Below are 16423 nucleotides of genomic sequence, written 5' to 3'. Positions count from 1 at the left end.
GGAGGGAAGCAAGCGGGGGAAACACGAGGGGGGTGTAAGGGGAGTAAGGGTCCCCTGAGGACATGGCAATGGGGAGTTGAGACGATGCGTGAATAGAAAACGGATGCTCTGCTCCGAAAGCCACCCACCTCTCTCACAATAAAAAGGGTTTTGGAAAGGGGGGTGGTGAAGGAAGAAAGGAGAGAAGGGGAAGAAGGAGGCAGCGGAGGCCTAAAACGAGGGGGAGGGAGCTGAGGGAGAAAAAGGACAAGACAAGACAAGGAAGAGGGGGAGCGGATGGAGAAATGAGGGAGAGGAGAAGAGCTAAAAGAAGTGGTTGGGATATGAGTATTTGAAACAAAAGATAAATGGATCATTAACTACAGAATTCCCACCACTTGTCTATCCTTAAGAGGAGCCCTGGTGGTATCGTGGTTATGCGTTGGGCTGTGATTCGAAAGGTCAGCAGTTCAAAGCCACCAGCCACTCTTTGGGGAAAAGATAAGGCTTTCTACTCCCATAAAGAGTTATAAGTTCCAGGAACCCATTGGGAGAGTTCTACCCCGTCCTATAGGGTCACTGTGAGTCCACATTGGCTCAATCGCAGTGAGTTTGGGTTGGGGGGGTGAGTGTGGTGTGGGGTGGTTGAGTTGGGTTGGATTGGATTGGGTTGGTTGGGTTGGATTGGACTGGGTTGGATTGGACTGGGTTGGGTTGGGCTGGGTTGGGTTGGGTTGGGTTGGGTTGGGTTGGATTAGGTTGGGTTGGGTTGGATTAGGTTGGGTTGGGTTGGATTAGGTTGGATTGGGTTAGAGTAGGGAAGGGAAGATGGCAAGACTGTCTCATGTATCTTGGGCATGCTATCAGGAAGGTCCAGTCCCTGGAGGACATCGTGCTTGGTACAGCAGAAGGTCAACAAACAAAGAAGCAGGTCAGCAGGGAGATGAGCTGCCACAGCAGCGGCCACAATGGGCTCAAACACAGCAAAGACCGTGAGGCTGGTGCAGGGCCCAGCAGTACAGCCTCCTGTGGTACACAGAACCAACTGGAAACCGCCTAACAGCAGCAAGCTGGTAAACCTCGAGGTTTCACTACTTCTGGCCGGCCCTGCCGCTCTTTTAGAAGGCACTGAAGGCTGTGTTTCCCAGACTGCTCTGCTTGGGGGGGGGGGGAACTCTCCATGAAATTCCCATCGCTTCTCTCTGAGAAGCCCAGAATCTCTGGGAAGCAGCGCTGGGTCTGGCATTGGCCTCTGCCTGAAATCTAACCCCCTGGTTATCAAATCCACAAACTCCCTTGGCTATAACAGGGCCCTCACCCTTACTTAACCGAGGAGGCAACTGGAGGCCCAGGGAAAGGGGAAGTTGCCCGGCAGCCCAGGTGGGACTTGACCCAGCCCTGGGATTCCCAGCCCAGGGTGCTTTCTCTCCTGCCTGGAACTGAAGGCAGAAGTGAGTTCCCAGCAGGCCTCAGTCTGTGCTCATGGCCCCCATGACAGGTACCATGTACCACCTCCAGTCACCCATTTGGGCAGTGCCAGGCCTCAGCTGTACTGGGCTCTGGCTCTCTCTGGTCTCTCCCACCAAGTGCTGAGCACCTCGGGGCCAGGCCTGGCCTCCATCACTGTCCTGGCCCAATGCCCCGCCCAGAGGGAACATCCATTCCCGCATGCTCACAGCAGGGGAGGGACTCAGGGCAGACTCCAGGAAGGGCTTTCTGGCAGCTGGGGCTGGGGCTGGGGCTGGGGCAACAGGAACAAGAGGCTTCCTCTGAAGGCCTCTGAGAGGAGGGCAGAGGCCAGGCTGCCTCGAGGCAGCACTGGGCACTGGCCCCAGCTTCCTTGTTCCCAAAGAGAGTGGGTTTGGGAGGGGAGGAAGACTCCGGCCCCAGGAGCTGCCTTCCTGACCTGTCTCCTGGACCCTCCACTCGGACTTGAAACGGGGAGTGGGGAAAGCTCTGGTGGGACAGACGCCAACCCACCGCCTCCTCCAGGAAGCTGCTCCTGACTGCTCTTCAGCCTCCCCTGTCATGTTCTCTTTGGAATGGCACCTAAGCTCTCAGAAGACTCCCCCAGGCCACACAGGGCCCTGCAACCAGGAAGCCCGGGGATCTACCCTCAGGGAGTCTCATTAGGAAGCTGGGATGGTACAGTAAGGGGGGCAGGTTCGTGAACATCTCTGGCCCAAGGGGAAAGAAGAAAAATCTCAACCAGGCAGCTGAGAACACCGCTGAAGAGAGGGCCCGGCCAGCAGAGGCAGCAGCACAAGCCTAAAGGCCTGGCAGCGCACCCAAGCAGCTTCCCCTGGGACCTAGTGTCAGGGGGGCACAGTGGTCAGAACAGGGCTCAGGTCCCAGCCCCCCAGGCACCACCATCAACCAGGTGAGCTTGGGCCTTCCTACCCAGTCTCAGAAAAACAGCGCCTGCTCGCTCACTTGAGGCCAGGAGCAGGGCCCTCCGCGAGGCTCCACTGCCTCACCACACAGAGGAGCAGCCCCGGCCCAACCGTGGTCTGAGGGGCCTTCCAGGACCAGACCTGAACTCCTGAGGGGCAGGCCATGGCGGTGGATCAGTAAGCACCACCTCTGGACTGGCCTATGACCTTGACTCCATTTGTCTGGTTCTATCGCTCCTACTTTGGGCCAGCCCTCAGTCTCGGGGTCCCTGTCGGTGCTAAAGGTCGATGACTCGGTATGAAATGACCCACCTTTTCCTCGGGAGAAGACCATACCTTTGAGGACAATTTGTCCCAGGTCAGTCGGGCGACCAAGTGCAGCAAGGGGTCCTGACTCTGAATCCAGTGGTCAACCCCACAAACTGACCAAATCACCTCCTTGTCTAGCGGGCAGGGGCGGGGAGGGGGGGGGCCGCTGAAAACCCTGAGAAAGTCCACTAGGGCACTACTGCGCCCTTGACCCTGCCCCCTGGGCCTCCCCCTCCCAGGGCATAGTCCCACAATGCCCCACACACCTCAGTATAGCCCTGCAGGTCTGGGGCCAGGGTGTGGGCTTGGAGGTTTGGGACCTGGAAGAGGGTCCGTCCCAGGATCCCAGACTTCTCCATCTGCGTGAGCCCTGTGCTTCAAGATTTCCATAAGAAGGTGATTCTAACATGTGGCAGGATGGGAGCTGGGGCTCTGGGCCCCTGCCTGGAGTGTGCCTGTGCCTGGCAACCTGAGAGCTTCTGGCCAAACCCAGCCCACTGGTGGGAAGCAGGGTGGAGGTCTGGGAGGGGGTGTAGACCAGCGGGACCAGAAGGAGTAACAGCCAAGACCCTCAGCTCGAATCCACACGGGACTTCCCTTGTGACTCTCCTCTGAGGGAGTCACACCCACTCCCCATTTGGTGAAACTGAGGCTGGGAGTCTCCACTTGCCCAGGACACATCAGCCTGGCTCCGCAGTACGTCACATCAGTGTCCACTGCAGGCAGCAAGGAGGAGGCCCATCATGGGGCTGAGCCTTTCCATAGCAGGCACAGGGCTTGAGGAAGAGGACTGTGGGTGCTAAGGGGTTAAGGATCACTGCTGACCTAAAGCCACTCTCTGGGCAGTGTCCAGGTCCTTGCTTCCTCTCCGGAGCCCATCTCAGAGAGCCCAGGCCAGGCCCTGGGAACCCCAATGACCCTGACAGGAACCCCAAACCCAGACATTGGGCCCTCTCCTGTAGGGAATGAGCATGGCAAGAGGGGGCAGGTGAGAGTCCCACATCTTTAACACCTTCCTGTGGAGGGACAGACCTGGACTTGGGGGGTGGGGTTCAGGAGCATCCTTGGGGAGGGTCAGTGAGGGGGCATGCAGAGAAGGGGGCAGACACTGGCCCTGGCAGACCCCGGTGTCTGCCACCATCCCCCACTTCCTCCAGCAGACCCCTGTCCTCCTGGATGAATATGGGCCCTTCACCCTCCCCTGCCAGTGTGATGGGCAGGGCTATGTTCACAGCAGGAGCGCCCCCCCGCAGCTCTGATCATCTGACAGCTCTGCCCCCACCCACCCACCCACCCACCCAGACCCACCTGCCTCAGCCTGCACCTCCCAGCAGACCCAAGCAAGGCATGGAAGACTGAGGGAGGGAGGGGGGAGGGGGAGCAGCTCCCCATCCCCTCCAGGGTGGTCTCTGCAGACCTCGAGCCCCCACCCAGGCCAGCTGGGCCAAGGGGGGCAGGGGCAGCAAGAAGCTGGAGAGGGGGTGGCTGTGCAGCCCCCACTGGCTTCCTGGCCCTGGAGCCTCTCCCTCCACAGCCACCCCTCCCCTGCCCAGGGGGGCGCAAGTCTGAGTCTGGAGGTTGCTGCGGGGAGAAGAGGAGGACCCCAGAACTAGGATGAATGGGGACCCACCGCGAGAGAGATGCTGGGGCGGGCCGGCAGGCAGCGGCAGGCAGGCACGCAGCAGCAGGAGTCGGAGGCTGCAGCTGGTGGGACAGAGCGGCTGGATGTGCGTCCCTCTGTCCCCTCTGTCCCCTCCGTCCCTCTGTCCATCCAGGGCGGCTCCTCTCCGGGCGGTTCTGAGGCCGAGCGGGCGCTGTTAAAAAGCTTTTTATGTGTGTGTGTGTTAATCACATGATTGCCGTTCACCTGTATTTCGAACAAAGACGGCTCACAGTTTCAAGGCCCCGAACAAGAGTCTGGGCACAGGGAAGCGCAGGGAGGCGGGGGAGGAGGGTTGGCAGCGCTGGGGGTGGCATCGAGGAAAACTGGGGGGAGATTGTCCAAGGCCGGCAAGCAAGAGAAAGAGAAAACCCTTATCAAACTCCTAATTCACTGGGCTCCCGGGCCCAGACACACTGGCCTGATTGTCCTGCCCGCTGTGTGTGCGAGCATGTGTGTGTGTGTGTGTGTGTGTGTGTGTGTGTTCCAATGTCCACTCCCCCCACCCCCAACATGCCTCTGCCTTGTGTGACGACTTTATTGTGTCCCGTCCCCTACCCCAAGCCCCATCCCCTGGGTCCTGGGTCCTTCCCGAGTGTGAGTGAGGCCTGGCCTGCCCAGACCCCTTTCCAGCCCACTCTAGACTGGACGGCTTCAGGGAGGTCCTGGGTTCTGTGGATGGGAAGAATAAGGCTGTGACCTTTGGCAGAGAGGCCTAGGAAAAAGGGGGACGGTGACAGGTCACCCACCAGGTGATGGGGAGTAAGGAGAGCAGGCTACCCCTGGCCTTCCTGGGGGTGGAGAGGGGACTTCAGGACCTTCACAGCCACCTCAGCCAAGAGAGGGTGAGCTCAGCATGGAGGGCACCCAGGCCCAGGCCCAGGAAGGAGGGCCCTGCAGGAGGACCCCAGCCCCAGCCTGTGGCCTCTGTCTTGAGCCTGCCAGCTGGCCGCCCGTGACAAGGCAGACTGGAGGGAAGGGCCACACGAGCTGAGTGGGGAGTCCAGCTGCCTCTCCAGGTACGGACCTGAGTCCAATTCAGGGGGACTGCACCACACAGGCCCACAGAACAGGACTTCTCCCCACCTCGCCCCAGACTCTGTAGACTGCTCCTCCCGCCCTGTGCTGCCCAGGGTCAGTCTAGTTGGGCCCAATCTGCCTCCTCTCACCCCAAGCCCCTCTCTCCTAGCCTAACTAACCCCATTTGAGCTCTCCCTGACTAATCCCAAACTAAAGCCAAGGAGGTGGGCCTGGGGCGTCCAGCTCAAGGAGCTGGGGGGTGGGGGTGAAGGCGCTGGGGCGCTGGCGGAGGAGCCCTCAGTGTTGGGGATGAAGGCAGCGCTGGAGGCTCCACCTTCTGCCCTTCCCTCCCCGCTCCCCCTCCCTGCTCCCCCTCCTTCCTTCCCCAGCCCTCCGAGGGCTCTGCGCTCACTTAGTCGCCGTAGTCCAGCCCGGGTGGTTGGTGGTGAGGATTCGGGCTCTGTCCCTGGGAGGCCTTGGCCTGAGGCTCTGGGCCCCCCAGCCCCTCCCTTCCATCCCTGTCGGTAGCACCCCCCAGCCCCGAGCTGGACCGCACACCTTGGGACTCGGTGTTCCACTTCCTAAGGACAAGCCCCAGGCTGGAGGAGAGGGCCGAGGAGGTGAGTGAGCGCGCCCGCCGCCGCCGCCCACAGGAAGCCCGCAGTGGCTGCGGGGAGAAGGTGGCGCCCCACTCGACCCCCACCCAGCTCCTCTGGGCCCCGTGGGGCCGGGGCAGGCGGAGGGCAGCGGGGAGGTGAGCGGCAAGGTGGGAAATTCCAGCAGCAGCGGGGATTAGGGTGTTTCTTCTTCTCCATCAGCACACCTCCACCCAAAGGTTTGCTCAGCCCAAACCCGCCCCCCACCCGGCGACGGTTGGGACCAGGTGTTGGAGAGAGGCGTGGACAAGACGCGCCGACCCCGGGGGGCGCAGGGAGGGCCGCCCCCTCGGGCCATTGCGACCGCGCCGCCCACCGCGCACCCCCACCCCTCCATCCAGGTGGGCCTTGGACTCTTCGCGCGGAGCTCGGCGGCGGGCCCGGGGGAGGCGGCGGCGGCGGCCGGGGTCGACATGGCGGAGGAGCAGGACCTGTCGGAGGTGGAGCTGAGCCCCGTGGGCTCCGAGGAGCCCCGCTGCCTGTCCCCGGGGGGCGCGCCCTCGCTGGGGCCCGACGGCGGCCCGGGCCTGCGGGCCAGCCCGGGGCCCGGGGAGCTGGGCAAGGTCAAGAAGGAGCAGCAGGAGGGCGAGGCGGACGACGACAAGTTCCCCGTGTGCATCCGCGAGGCCGTCAGCCAGGTGCTCAGCGGCTACGACTGGACGCTCGTGCCCATGCCCGTGCGCGTCAACGGCTCCAGCAAGAGCAAGCCGCACGTCAAGCGGCCCATGAACGCCTTCATGGTGTGGGCGCAGGCGGCGCGCAGGAAGCTGGCCGACCAGTACCCGCACCTGCACAACGCCGAGCTCAGCAAGACGCTGGGCAAGCTCTGGAGGTGAGCCCCGCACCCCCCGGGGCCCCCACCCCTGGGCAACACGAGCCCCTACTCCTGGGCAGCCGCCCCCCACCCGAGGATGGTGACCTTGCGCGCATGCACGAGGCCCCCCTGGGGAGGGTGCGAGCTCCCACATGGGAACTCAGGTCTCTGGGCCGCCCAGGTGGGGTCTCCCCACGAGGGGCAGCGGGCTGGGCGGCGCCCCCGTGTGGCTGGAATCTCGCGGTGGCTGGGGGGGAGTTTCTCTTGGAGGGGGGGGAGCAGGCGGGGAGTGAAGCTGGAAGGGAAGGAAGGATGGGGTGAAGGGGTCACACCCCCAACCATTATGGACCCTCCCCCAACACACAGGTCAAGTGGGCCTGACACATACCTAGGTCTAGTGCTTGGGTGTGGGGTGCGGGTGGGCTGGGGTGGTGGGGAGCAGGCAGGGATGCTTGGAAAAGGACTGGCCACCTGGTCTGGCCTGGGTGGAGATGCAGGGAAACGGACGCAGCCAGGCAGAAAGCTGGTGGGGGCCAGAGAGTTCCAGGAAGAGGAGGCATTCTGACTGGAGCCTCTCAAGGGAGGAGGGTCGGAGAGAAGTCGGGGGGACAAAATGCCCGACACTTTGGGAACCCCTCTTGTCTCATTGGCCTTCCCGGGGCACCACCTCACACCCTGCCCCAGAGACGCTCAGCTGGCCTCCCTCAAGCCAGCCTGCCACAGGATGGGCGCCATCTTCCCTCCTGGGGCCCCACCCAGCGTTGAGTAACCTCCTCCCCTCCCCAGAGCCTGGGAGCTGGGGCGGAGTAAGCCGGCCAGGAGGGGACCCCAGCCACTTGCCCACTCAGGGGCCTTCAGAACCCCCTGTGTCCTGGGACTAGCCCAAGCCACTGGCAGGGAAACAGTCCCACCAAAATGACCCTGGCTCAGCTTTGGGGAGCAGGGCAAGACTCCCCCCACCCCAGGAGCCTGGGGCACCAGGGTTTGCAGTCCTTCCCAAGGTCACCTGACCTAGCTCACTAGCCAACCCCGGAGTTCGGCTCTGAAGGCCAAGGAACCTCAAAGGTCAGGAGCCAGTTGTCCTCAGAGCCACGGCCCCGACCAGGCCTCCTGAACGGTCTTCTTTCCACGGCCCTTGGTGACAGCCGTGGAAGTGGGCAGGAGGTGGTGGGGTGGGAGCAGAGGGAGAGGGTGAGGTGAGCCCCAGATTCAGAAAGCTTGGGCTTTGGCGGAGGATCCAGCCTCCTCTTGGTGCTGCCCCCTCCGTGCCCTCACCCCCCCTCCCCTTAGCGGCAGAGGCTGGGTGCAGAAGGCTTATGGTTCCAAGTGGTGAGAGTGACAGGAAGGACTCACACCAGCCATCTAGCCCTGCTCCTTGCCACGCCTGCCAAGATGGTGCGAGGGTGGTGGTGGTGCTGAAGCCTGGCGCCCCTTCTTCCTGACCCCCCACACCCTGGGAGGGCCCCAGGCCAAGACTCAGTGTGCTCTGTGGACCCAGAGACTCCAACTCCACCCAAGGACAGGCTTCTCTGTGAGCTCCTCTGCCCAGGTCCATCCGGAGCTGGACAGGGCCGAGCCCAGACCAGCGTCCTTGGTGCCAGAGGGCAAAGAGAAGTGGATGAGATGACCAGGAGAGACAGACAGGCAGACAGAGCAGGCCGGGGATGGGAGGGGCAGATTACCACGCGAGCCCCAGGAGAGGGTCAAAGCGAACATGGACATCGTGTCCCCACCCCCTCCCGCTTCGCTCGCGCTGTTCCAAGCCAGGACATGGGCCCCATTTTAGGGTGCTTGTTTCCAGCCACCACAGCTGCCGGTGCAGGGGCCTGACTACCCCTGAGGCCAGTCTGGCAGTCAGAGAAGTCGGCAGGATAGTGGGTGGCTGGACAACAGCAGAGATCCAAGGTTTTGCCACAGCTCTGGCAAAATGGTCTTCTCTGGCTGGGGTCTCAGTGGTGTCTAGATGTCGGGGGGGGGGGGATGTCCACTTGCCCCAGGGGCTGCTCCAAAACCGTCCCTGAGACACTCCACACCACCCACATCAGGAAGGGAGGCTGGGCTGGGCAGAGCTGAAAAGCAAGTGGGGCCTGGGACTGGAAAGACGGACAGGCAGGCCTGTGGTCTGCCGAACCGGCACTGGTCAGACAGCCCAGGGGCCTGCAGGAACCCCCACCCCTGGGCTGCCTTTGATGCCTGTCTGGTCACATGACAGTGAGTGAAACGCAAGCACCAGGAAGCCGGAAAGGGTGTTCCGGGGCTGGAGTTTCATGCCTGTGGAGAAGCCTTATCTCCTAGGGGCAGCCAAGCAACCAGCACCGCACATGTTGGGGTTTCCAATTTGGGGTGCTAGTTCACCTGGCCCAGCCTTGTCCCAAAAGGCAAGCCAGAGTGCAGTATGTTTGGGGAGGGTGATTCAGGGTGCTGCTGTGAGAAGGCTGGAGTCAAGGTCACGGATAGATCTGAGAGAGGGGTGCCGTGCCAGGCCTAGGCAGTTGGGTTTGAGTTAGGAGACCCCCGGACGGAGCTGAGGCTGGAGGTCTGGGTGACGGTAGGGCTGGGGTTCTGGGCGGGCATGATGTCTATTACCGTGAGGGTGCTTCATGGGAGGTGACAGGGAGAGAGCCCAGTGCCCCAATTGTCTCTCTTCTTGCCCCCTGCTTGCTGACTGGCACTCACTCAGTTGCAGGCTGGGCAGAGACAGGAGGAACCATGGGGTGGGAGAGGCCTGCATGGGTAGCAGTGAGTCCAGGGTCTCAGGCCTGCTCCCCTCCCCGTATGGCTGGGGGGCAGGGAACCGAGGGTGCTGGCTTGGGGCCTCCTGGTGTCCTGGGTATGTCCGCTGACAGCAGGGGAGGAGGCGGGGGGGGGGGGCGGCTCAGCCAGGTCCCAGAGGGCGCTAAGCTGCCAAGGAATGCTGTTGCCACCGGAGGTGCCTGGTATGACCACCCCCTCCCTCTCTCCCTTCCTCATGGTCCCCTAGGGGAGCGTGGCACCCACTGGGGGTAAGGAGTGGGGGGTAGCTCAGGAGAGGCCCTCTGGGCAGGCACCCAGGCGTCTAGTATCGTGAGTCCTTTTCCTCTATACAAAGTGTACCCCACACCTGCCTCTGAGCCCTGGACAGCCCCCTACACCACCACCTGAGGCTGCAGTGGTGTGTCAAGCCTGATTGCCCCAACCCCCAGGGCCAGAGGAGAATTCTGGCTGCCTCTACCATCCGCTCCTGCCACTAGAGCCCACAAAATCAGTGGGTACCCACTCCTAGCTAGTCCTGTCCAATGTCCCCTCCCCAGCAGCGTTAGAATAACACCTATTTGAAGAAGGGACCACCAACCTACCCCCCATCCCTGTTAGTTCAGGGTCCTCCCACCCCACTGGAGGGGGAGCACCAGCCTCAAGGAAGTAGCGGCCCAAGGTCACACAGTTGGGCAATGGCAGACCCCGGTCTAACCCAAGTCCAGGCCTCGCCTTGCCTCTTTGCTTGCATGCCCCCATTCCCAGGGAGCTCACCCCCTCACCGAGTAGCTCATCCCACCTCAAAAAACAAAGCTCTGCACCCTCTTGCTGATTCCGACTCATAGTGACGCCAGAGGTCAGGGTAGAACTGCCCCTGTGAGTTTCCAGAAGTGGAACTCTTTATGGGAGAAGGTACCGCCTGGGAAGTGCCTGGTGGTTTAGAACTGCTGCCCTTGGGGACTGCAACCCACAGAGTCACAACAGACCCCGCCCCTCGTGACTGCCTTGCCTGTGTTTAACTCAGTACCTTGGCTCAGTTCCCGGAGGGATTCTGGAACCAAGAGGCCTGCCCTAGGGTCTCACAGCTTCCAGACCGATCTGTCCCCTGGGGTGGGGGTCTCTGGCATTCACTCGGTCCCTTTGTGCCCCCACCCCCCAGGCTGCTGAATGAGAGTGACAAGCGTCCCTTCATCGAGGAGGCCGAGCGGCTCCGCATGCAGCACAAGAAGGACCACCCGGACTACAAGTACCAGCCTCGGCGCAGGAAGAACGGGAAGGCGGCCCAGGGGGAGGCCGAGTGCCCAGGTGGGGAGGTGGAGCAGGGCGGGGCGGCTGCCATACAGGCCCACTACAAGAGTGCCCACCTGGATCACCGGCACCCAGGAGAGGGCTCCCCGATGTCAGATGGGAACCCTGAGCATACTTCAGGTAAGCACGGCAAGTTGGCTGCCTGGTGGGTGCTGTGCCCTCGGGAGCCTCAGCTGTGGGGAGCCTGGCCTTGGCAGGGTGGGGTGTGGGGAGCTGGAGGGCCAGATGTTCTGCTGCTGCCCTTGATCCTGGAGGGGCTCACAGGTGCAGCAGGGACCCCTGGGAACCCAGAGGCGGCATGGGGCAAGTTGGCCCCAGCCAGGGGCAGTTGTAGGGTCAGGTCGGGCAGTCCCCACCAGGAGGGGCCGGAGAGCTTTGAAATTCACAAGAAGAGCTCCTGGCCTCCTTCACCTCCGGTCCATGGAGGAGACGTGGCGTGTGGTGGGCACAGGCCATGTAATTCTCACTAGTGAGAGAGGCGGGGACGGGGATGGAGTCCGGCTGGGTGAGTGGCTGTGCGTGGCGCCTGCATACGGTCCTTAGAGTGCGGGAGGAGAAAGGAGCCCCTGCCCCAGCTGAGCTGGCACCCAGGTGGCTGCGCTCCGGGGAGGGCGCTGGGGCTGGGCGGGCCCCCAGGGAGGGTGCTCCGAGCACCTGCTAGGCCAAGCCCTGGAGAAGGGGCTGGGACTACAGGCCAGGGACCCTCGGGCCCTCCCCCAAGAGCTCCCAGTCTAGAGGAAGAGCTGGGGTGAAACCAGTGGACTGCAGATGAAGTGACCAGTGCACCAGGGCTCTTCCCAGTTCCCAAGGTGGCCTGGCTGCCCCAGAGATACCCAGCTGCCCCCAGAGTCTGGGCTAGGAGGGAGTGCAGGAGGCCAGGGCTGGTTGGCTCTGAGAAAACAGGGGCAGGGATGTGCCCAGGGTCACAAGGAAGTAGCAGGACTGGGCTTCAAACCTGGGCGGGTCTCTCGATCCAGTACCTCGACTAGTGCAGGACTTGGCACTGCCTGCCTGGTGGTGGTGGTGGGGGGCATGTTGGTGGGGGTTGCCTGCTACCATAGGACAGAGAGCATGTTGTCACACACACCCCCCCCCCCCCCGCAGTTAAACCATCCCTTCCCCACACTGCCCCCAGCACCTTCAGATTCAGGGTCACCACGCCCCCAGGTCATTCACAGAACCACTCCCTCAGAATAAAACCTGGGGTGCAAGCTTGGTCTCTCCCTTGAGGCCCAGTACCTCTCTCATCTACGAGGCCTTCCTCCCCCCACCCCCCAAGGCAGAGTGGGTGCCACCCCCCTGCCCCATTCTTGCCTGCCCTTTCTAGGACGCAGTCCCATCACGTGGGTGTCTGGGTGGCCCCTTGAAGACAAGGGCACCGTTTCATTTATGTGCGTGGGCCTAGCCCCTCCCTGCCACGTTTAATGGTGTTTAGTGAAGGAGATGGGGAGAGATGAAGGAACGGGGCGGAGCATGTCCTTGCCATCTGTATCTAACTGGCCCCCTGTGGCAGCGGCTCAGGAGCCCTGGTGGTGTAGTGGTTACCATTGTGCTTTGGCCTGCAAGGTTGGCAGTTCGAAACCCCCAGCTAAGAGCATTCTACTCCCTTAAGCAGTTAGTCTCAGAAACCCACAAGGGCAGTGTTACCCTGTCCTGTGGGTTGCTACGAGTCAGGATTGGCTGTGAAGTTTGGCTTTGGTTTGGGGGAGGGGGCACTCAGCCAAGCACAGTTGAGTGAGGTGCTCGGCACAGCTGGGGGCCAGAATGGGGAGGAGACCCTAGGGAGGTAGCCACAGGGAAGTAAGGGCGGGGGCAGGCGAGGGCAGCAGGGCAGGGGCAAAGGAAGCCGCTTCTGGGGAGGAGGAGGGTGGAAGGAAGGCCCGACCTCGGCTTGGGGACTCTGTGAGTCACTGGGACAACTCCAGGGCCAGGCCTTCTTAGCAGGTGCCAATTCTTGGCCAAAGCGGAGAACGTGGACATGTCGGGTTCCGACCCAGAGAGCCACTGGAAGCCCACTTGTGCTGCGCCCCGTGACCACGCAACCCTTTGTAGCTCCGTCTCCTCTCCCTGTCTGCCACCCAGGCCAGAGCCACGGCCCGCCCACCCCTCCAACCACCCCAAAGACGGAGCTGCAGTCTGGCAAGGGCGACCCCAAGCGGGACGGGCGTGCCCTGGGGGAGGGCGGGAAGCCCCACATCGACTTTGGCAACGTGGACATCGGCGAGATCAGCCATGAGGTGATGTCCAACATGGAGACCTTTGACGTGGCCGAGTTGGACCAGTACCTGCCGCCCAATGGGCACCCAGGCCACGTGGGCAGCTATTCGGCAGCCGGCTACGGGCTGGGCAGCGCCCTGGCCGTGGCCAGCGGACATTCTGCCTGGATCTCCAAGCCGCCAGGCGTGGCTCTGCCCACAGTCTCGCCACCTGGTGTAGATGCCAAGGCCCAGGTGAAGACGGAGACCTCGGGGCCTCAGGGGCCCCCGCACTACACCGACCAGCCGTCCACCTCCCAGATAGCCTATACCTCGCTCAGCCTGCCCCACTACGGCTCTGCCTTCCCCTCCATCTCCCGCCCCCAGTTCGACTACTCTGACCATCAGCCCTCAGGACCCTACTACGGCCACTCAGGCCAAGCCTCTGGCCTGTACTCAGCCTTCTCCTACATGGGGCCCTCGCAGCGGCCCCTCTACACGGCCATCTCTGACCCCAGCCCCTCAGGCCCCCAGTCCCACAGCCCAACACACTGGGAGCAGCCAGTATACACAACACTGTCCCGGCCCTAGGGGGGGCTCTGGCACCAGCCCCACCAGGCCCTACTGGGCACTGCTCCCTCCCCCCCTTGCTTCCTGTGCCTTGTCCAGCTGGGGCTTGCAGGTGGCTGGAGGCCTGCCCTGTGATCCCTCCCTGCCCCGTCCAGGTGCCAGCCTGGGCAAAGCCTTGGCAGCTAGTCTGGGCCGAGGAGATCCCTCCCCAACCCCCAGACTGCAAGAATGAGGGCTGCACCTTCCTCCCCCAAGAATGACCCTCAAACTCAGAGCCTGACAAGGGTCCACCTACCCCCCGGAGGGAGGAGGGGCATCCCGAGTTGGACCGATGGCAGCTGGAGGCTTTGCCACTCCTAGGCACAGGGACCGAGGGGCCGGACTTGGCCCTGTGCCACATACCTGGGGGCCAGGCCAACCAGAGACATCAGTGCCCACTCGGGGGCCAAGGACCGCTCAGGGCAGCTCCACAGTGTGTGGAGGGCTGGGGTCTGAGTGGGGACTCTCTCCCCGCCCCCCGTGAACACAGAACGGAGGTAGCGCAGAGGCCTGGGGTCCAGTGCTGTGCCAACAGCCTCATTCCTCACCTGATGGAGAGACAGTGCCTGTCGCCCTCGGGCAGCCTCCCAGCCAGGTAGGCAAGGGCCCCAGGGACACATTGAGAGACAATTCCTGGACCCCCTCCCCAGGTCCCCTTTCTTCGGTCAGGCTTGCAGCCCTGCTCGGTCAGCCCCAAGGCCCTGGGTTCCCCAATGGCTGGCAGGCGGCTGAAACCACTAAAGGCCTCCCCGTATTCTGCCCCAGCCCTCACCCTCTGCCTCCCAGTGGTACCCGAATAAAAGTGTAGCTCTGCCCGCCCCGTTTCCTGTTCTCAGACCCCTCGCTCCACATGTAACTCATTACTGTCCCCCTCTTATTTATCTCAGTAGCCCCCTCCCGTCCTGCTACTCCAGCCCCCATTAACCCCGCATTAAGCATTCCACCTAATAAAAGTGAAGGTTCCTTACTGCCTGGTGGGCCTGGCCTGTCTCATCTCCCTGTGGCTCGCAAACACGTTCTGGAAGGAGCGGGGGCAAAGGGGAGAGAATCCAAGGGTTTCCTCATCTCTCTGAAGGGGATCAGGCCTGGGTGAGGACAAGTGGTGGCCCAGTAGGGCCGGTCTGCCCAGGCACTGGCATTTTCGATGGGTGCACTCATTGGTTCAAAGCCAGGCCGACACCTGCCCAGCCCTGCGAATGCCCACCCAGACAAGCTGCAGGGACTTGAAGAGGGAGTCCCTGGAAGGAGGGGGTGCACACAAGGTCCACAGCCTCAACAGCTGACTGAAAGGCTAGAGGTTCAAGTCCACCCAGATGCACCTTGGAGTTAAGACCTGGCAACTTAAGAACCCTGGGGAGCAGGGTCTGTTAGGACACAGAGCAAGAGGGGGCTGCTGTGGAGGAGCTGGGCGGAGTCTGTCTCGAGCTGGCTGGCCTGGTCCACCTCTTGCTATCCTCCTCCACCTGGCCCCACACCTATGGGTCCACCGGGATCTAGCAAACCGTCACAGCCCAGTCTATGAGGCACTCCTTTCTCAGCTCTCCAGCCGCTGGACTGCAGGCCCACGGCATGGGGTCTGGCTCCTCTGGTAGGACAGCTCTGGGACGCGGCACATATCCCAGCAAGCAGCTACCTGAGTGCACGGGCTAGTCAGGTCAGTAGGTCCTGCCCTTACACCCATTTTCCAGATGGAGAAGCTGGGGCCGTGAGTCAGCCCTGTGTGAAGGGGTGCTGGAGCCAGGCCTCGCCCCCACTCACCATCAGCTGAGGGCCCTGCTTCTACTGGAGGGGACCCTGGATGGTACTGTTCACTGGGGGGGGGGGGGGGGAGGGTTGCTCATCTGCCTTGGGAGAAAGGCCTGGCAGTCTACGTTGGAAATGGCAGCAGAGAGAGCCCTCTGGAGCAGTTCAGCTCGGGCCCCGGCAGCTCCCAGGAAGGAGTTGAAGCAAATGGACACACTGGCTCTGGGCATATGCCTTTCACCTGGAGGGGACTGCCTTGCTGGTGCAGCCCAGCCCCTGCTGCTTATTCTGGGTACGGGGAGGGGGGGGGCCACCAAGAGCGACCTCGTCCACCCAGTGACCAGCTCCCAGGATGGGGAGAGGGAGGTGTGTAGGCTCTTTGGGAAATGCCCACGCCCCCAGCCAAGGCCTGTCTTGCAGTATGGGCTGCCAAGCTCCAGCCCCTCAACTAGATGAAGGCGTCGTCTGTGGCAAGATGCGGACCCATGTCCCCCCCATACTAAACCTTGTGGCACCCTGGATCTAACTCACTGTGGGCTGTGAACAGGAATGAGCGCATGCAAGACGGGTGTGAAGACTGCACGTGCCACTAGCCACCTCTCCAGCACCAGCACCAGCAACCGGGACGCTTGCTCCCAATCCAGCCTGCCCTCCCCCCCGAGGGGCAACTGCTCATCCCAGCCGTGCTAAGAACCAGTCTCCCCGACTATCCTGGCCAGTAGACCCAAGCCAAGTCGGAACACTTGGTGACACCTTGGCTGGCCCCCAGCAGTCCTCTCCACCTGTATGCCAGCGCAGCAGTGAGTCCAGGAGCTTGAAGAGGCCCTCCGAGCCGACGTGACAGCGCATGCTTTCCGCAGCCTCTGCCCAAGGGGGTAGGGCGCCTGCTCACCTCCAGGCTGGCCTATTCTCAGTGGGGCTGGGGCTGGTTTGGGTACACTGAGAGGACACTGCCTGCCAGGACCCCACAGCCTGAGACTTGACTCGGGGCTTGGGATGGTGGG

At 62.6% G+C, this 16423-nt stretch overlaps 1 protein-coding gene across 1 annotated transcript; it reads left to right on the top strand.

Moving 5' to 3' along the window:
- Positions 1–5789: 5789 nt before the first annotated feature.
- SOX10 (SRY-box transcription factor 10) lies at positions 5790–14615 on the top strand. Its single transcript, XM_075552664.1, has 4 exons — positions 5790–5981; positions 6359–6849; positions 10724–10992; positions 12955–14615. Exons 2-4 carry the CDS (start codon positions 6431–6433, stop codon positions 13656–13658), a joined length of 1392 nt encoding a protein of 463 aa, XP_075408779.1. The 5' UTR covers positions 5790–5981; positions 6359–6430; the 3' UTR covers positions 13659–14615.
- Positions 14616–16423: the final 1808 nt, after the last annotated feature.

Source organism: Tenrec ecaudatus, chromosome 6 (genome assembly GCF_050624435.1).
Source record: "Tenrec ecaudatus isolate mTenEca1 chromosome 6, mTenEca1.hap1, whole genome shotgun sequence".
NCBI lineage: Eukaryota > Metazoa > Chordata > Mammalia > Afrosoricida > Tenrecidae > Tenrec > Tenrec ecaudatus.
Note: the sequence above shows the minus strand (reverse complement) of the source record. Positions and strands in the feature narration are given on the sequence as shown.

Coding starts and splice junctions, on each gene's coding strand:
- SOX10 (XM_075552664.1), top strand. CDS start 6,431: ATGGCGGAGGAGCAGGACCTGTCGGAGGTGGAGCTGAGCCCCGTGGGC. Junction 6,850..10,723: donor ACGCTGGGCAAGCTCTGGAG/GTGAGCCCCGCA, acceptor CCCACCCCCCAG/GCTGCTGAATGAGAGTGACA. Junction 10,993..12,954: donor GAACCCTGAGCATACTTCAG/GTAAGCACGGCA, acceptor TCTGCCACCCAG/GCCAGAGCCACGGCCCGCCC.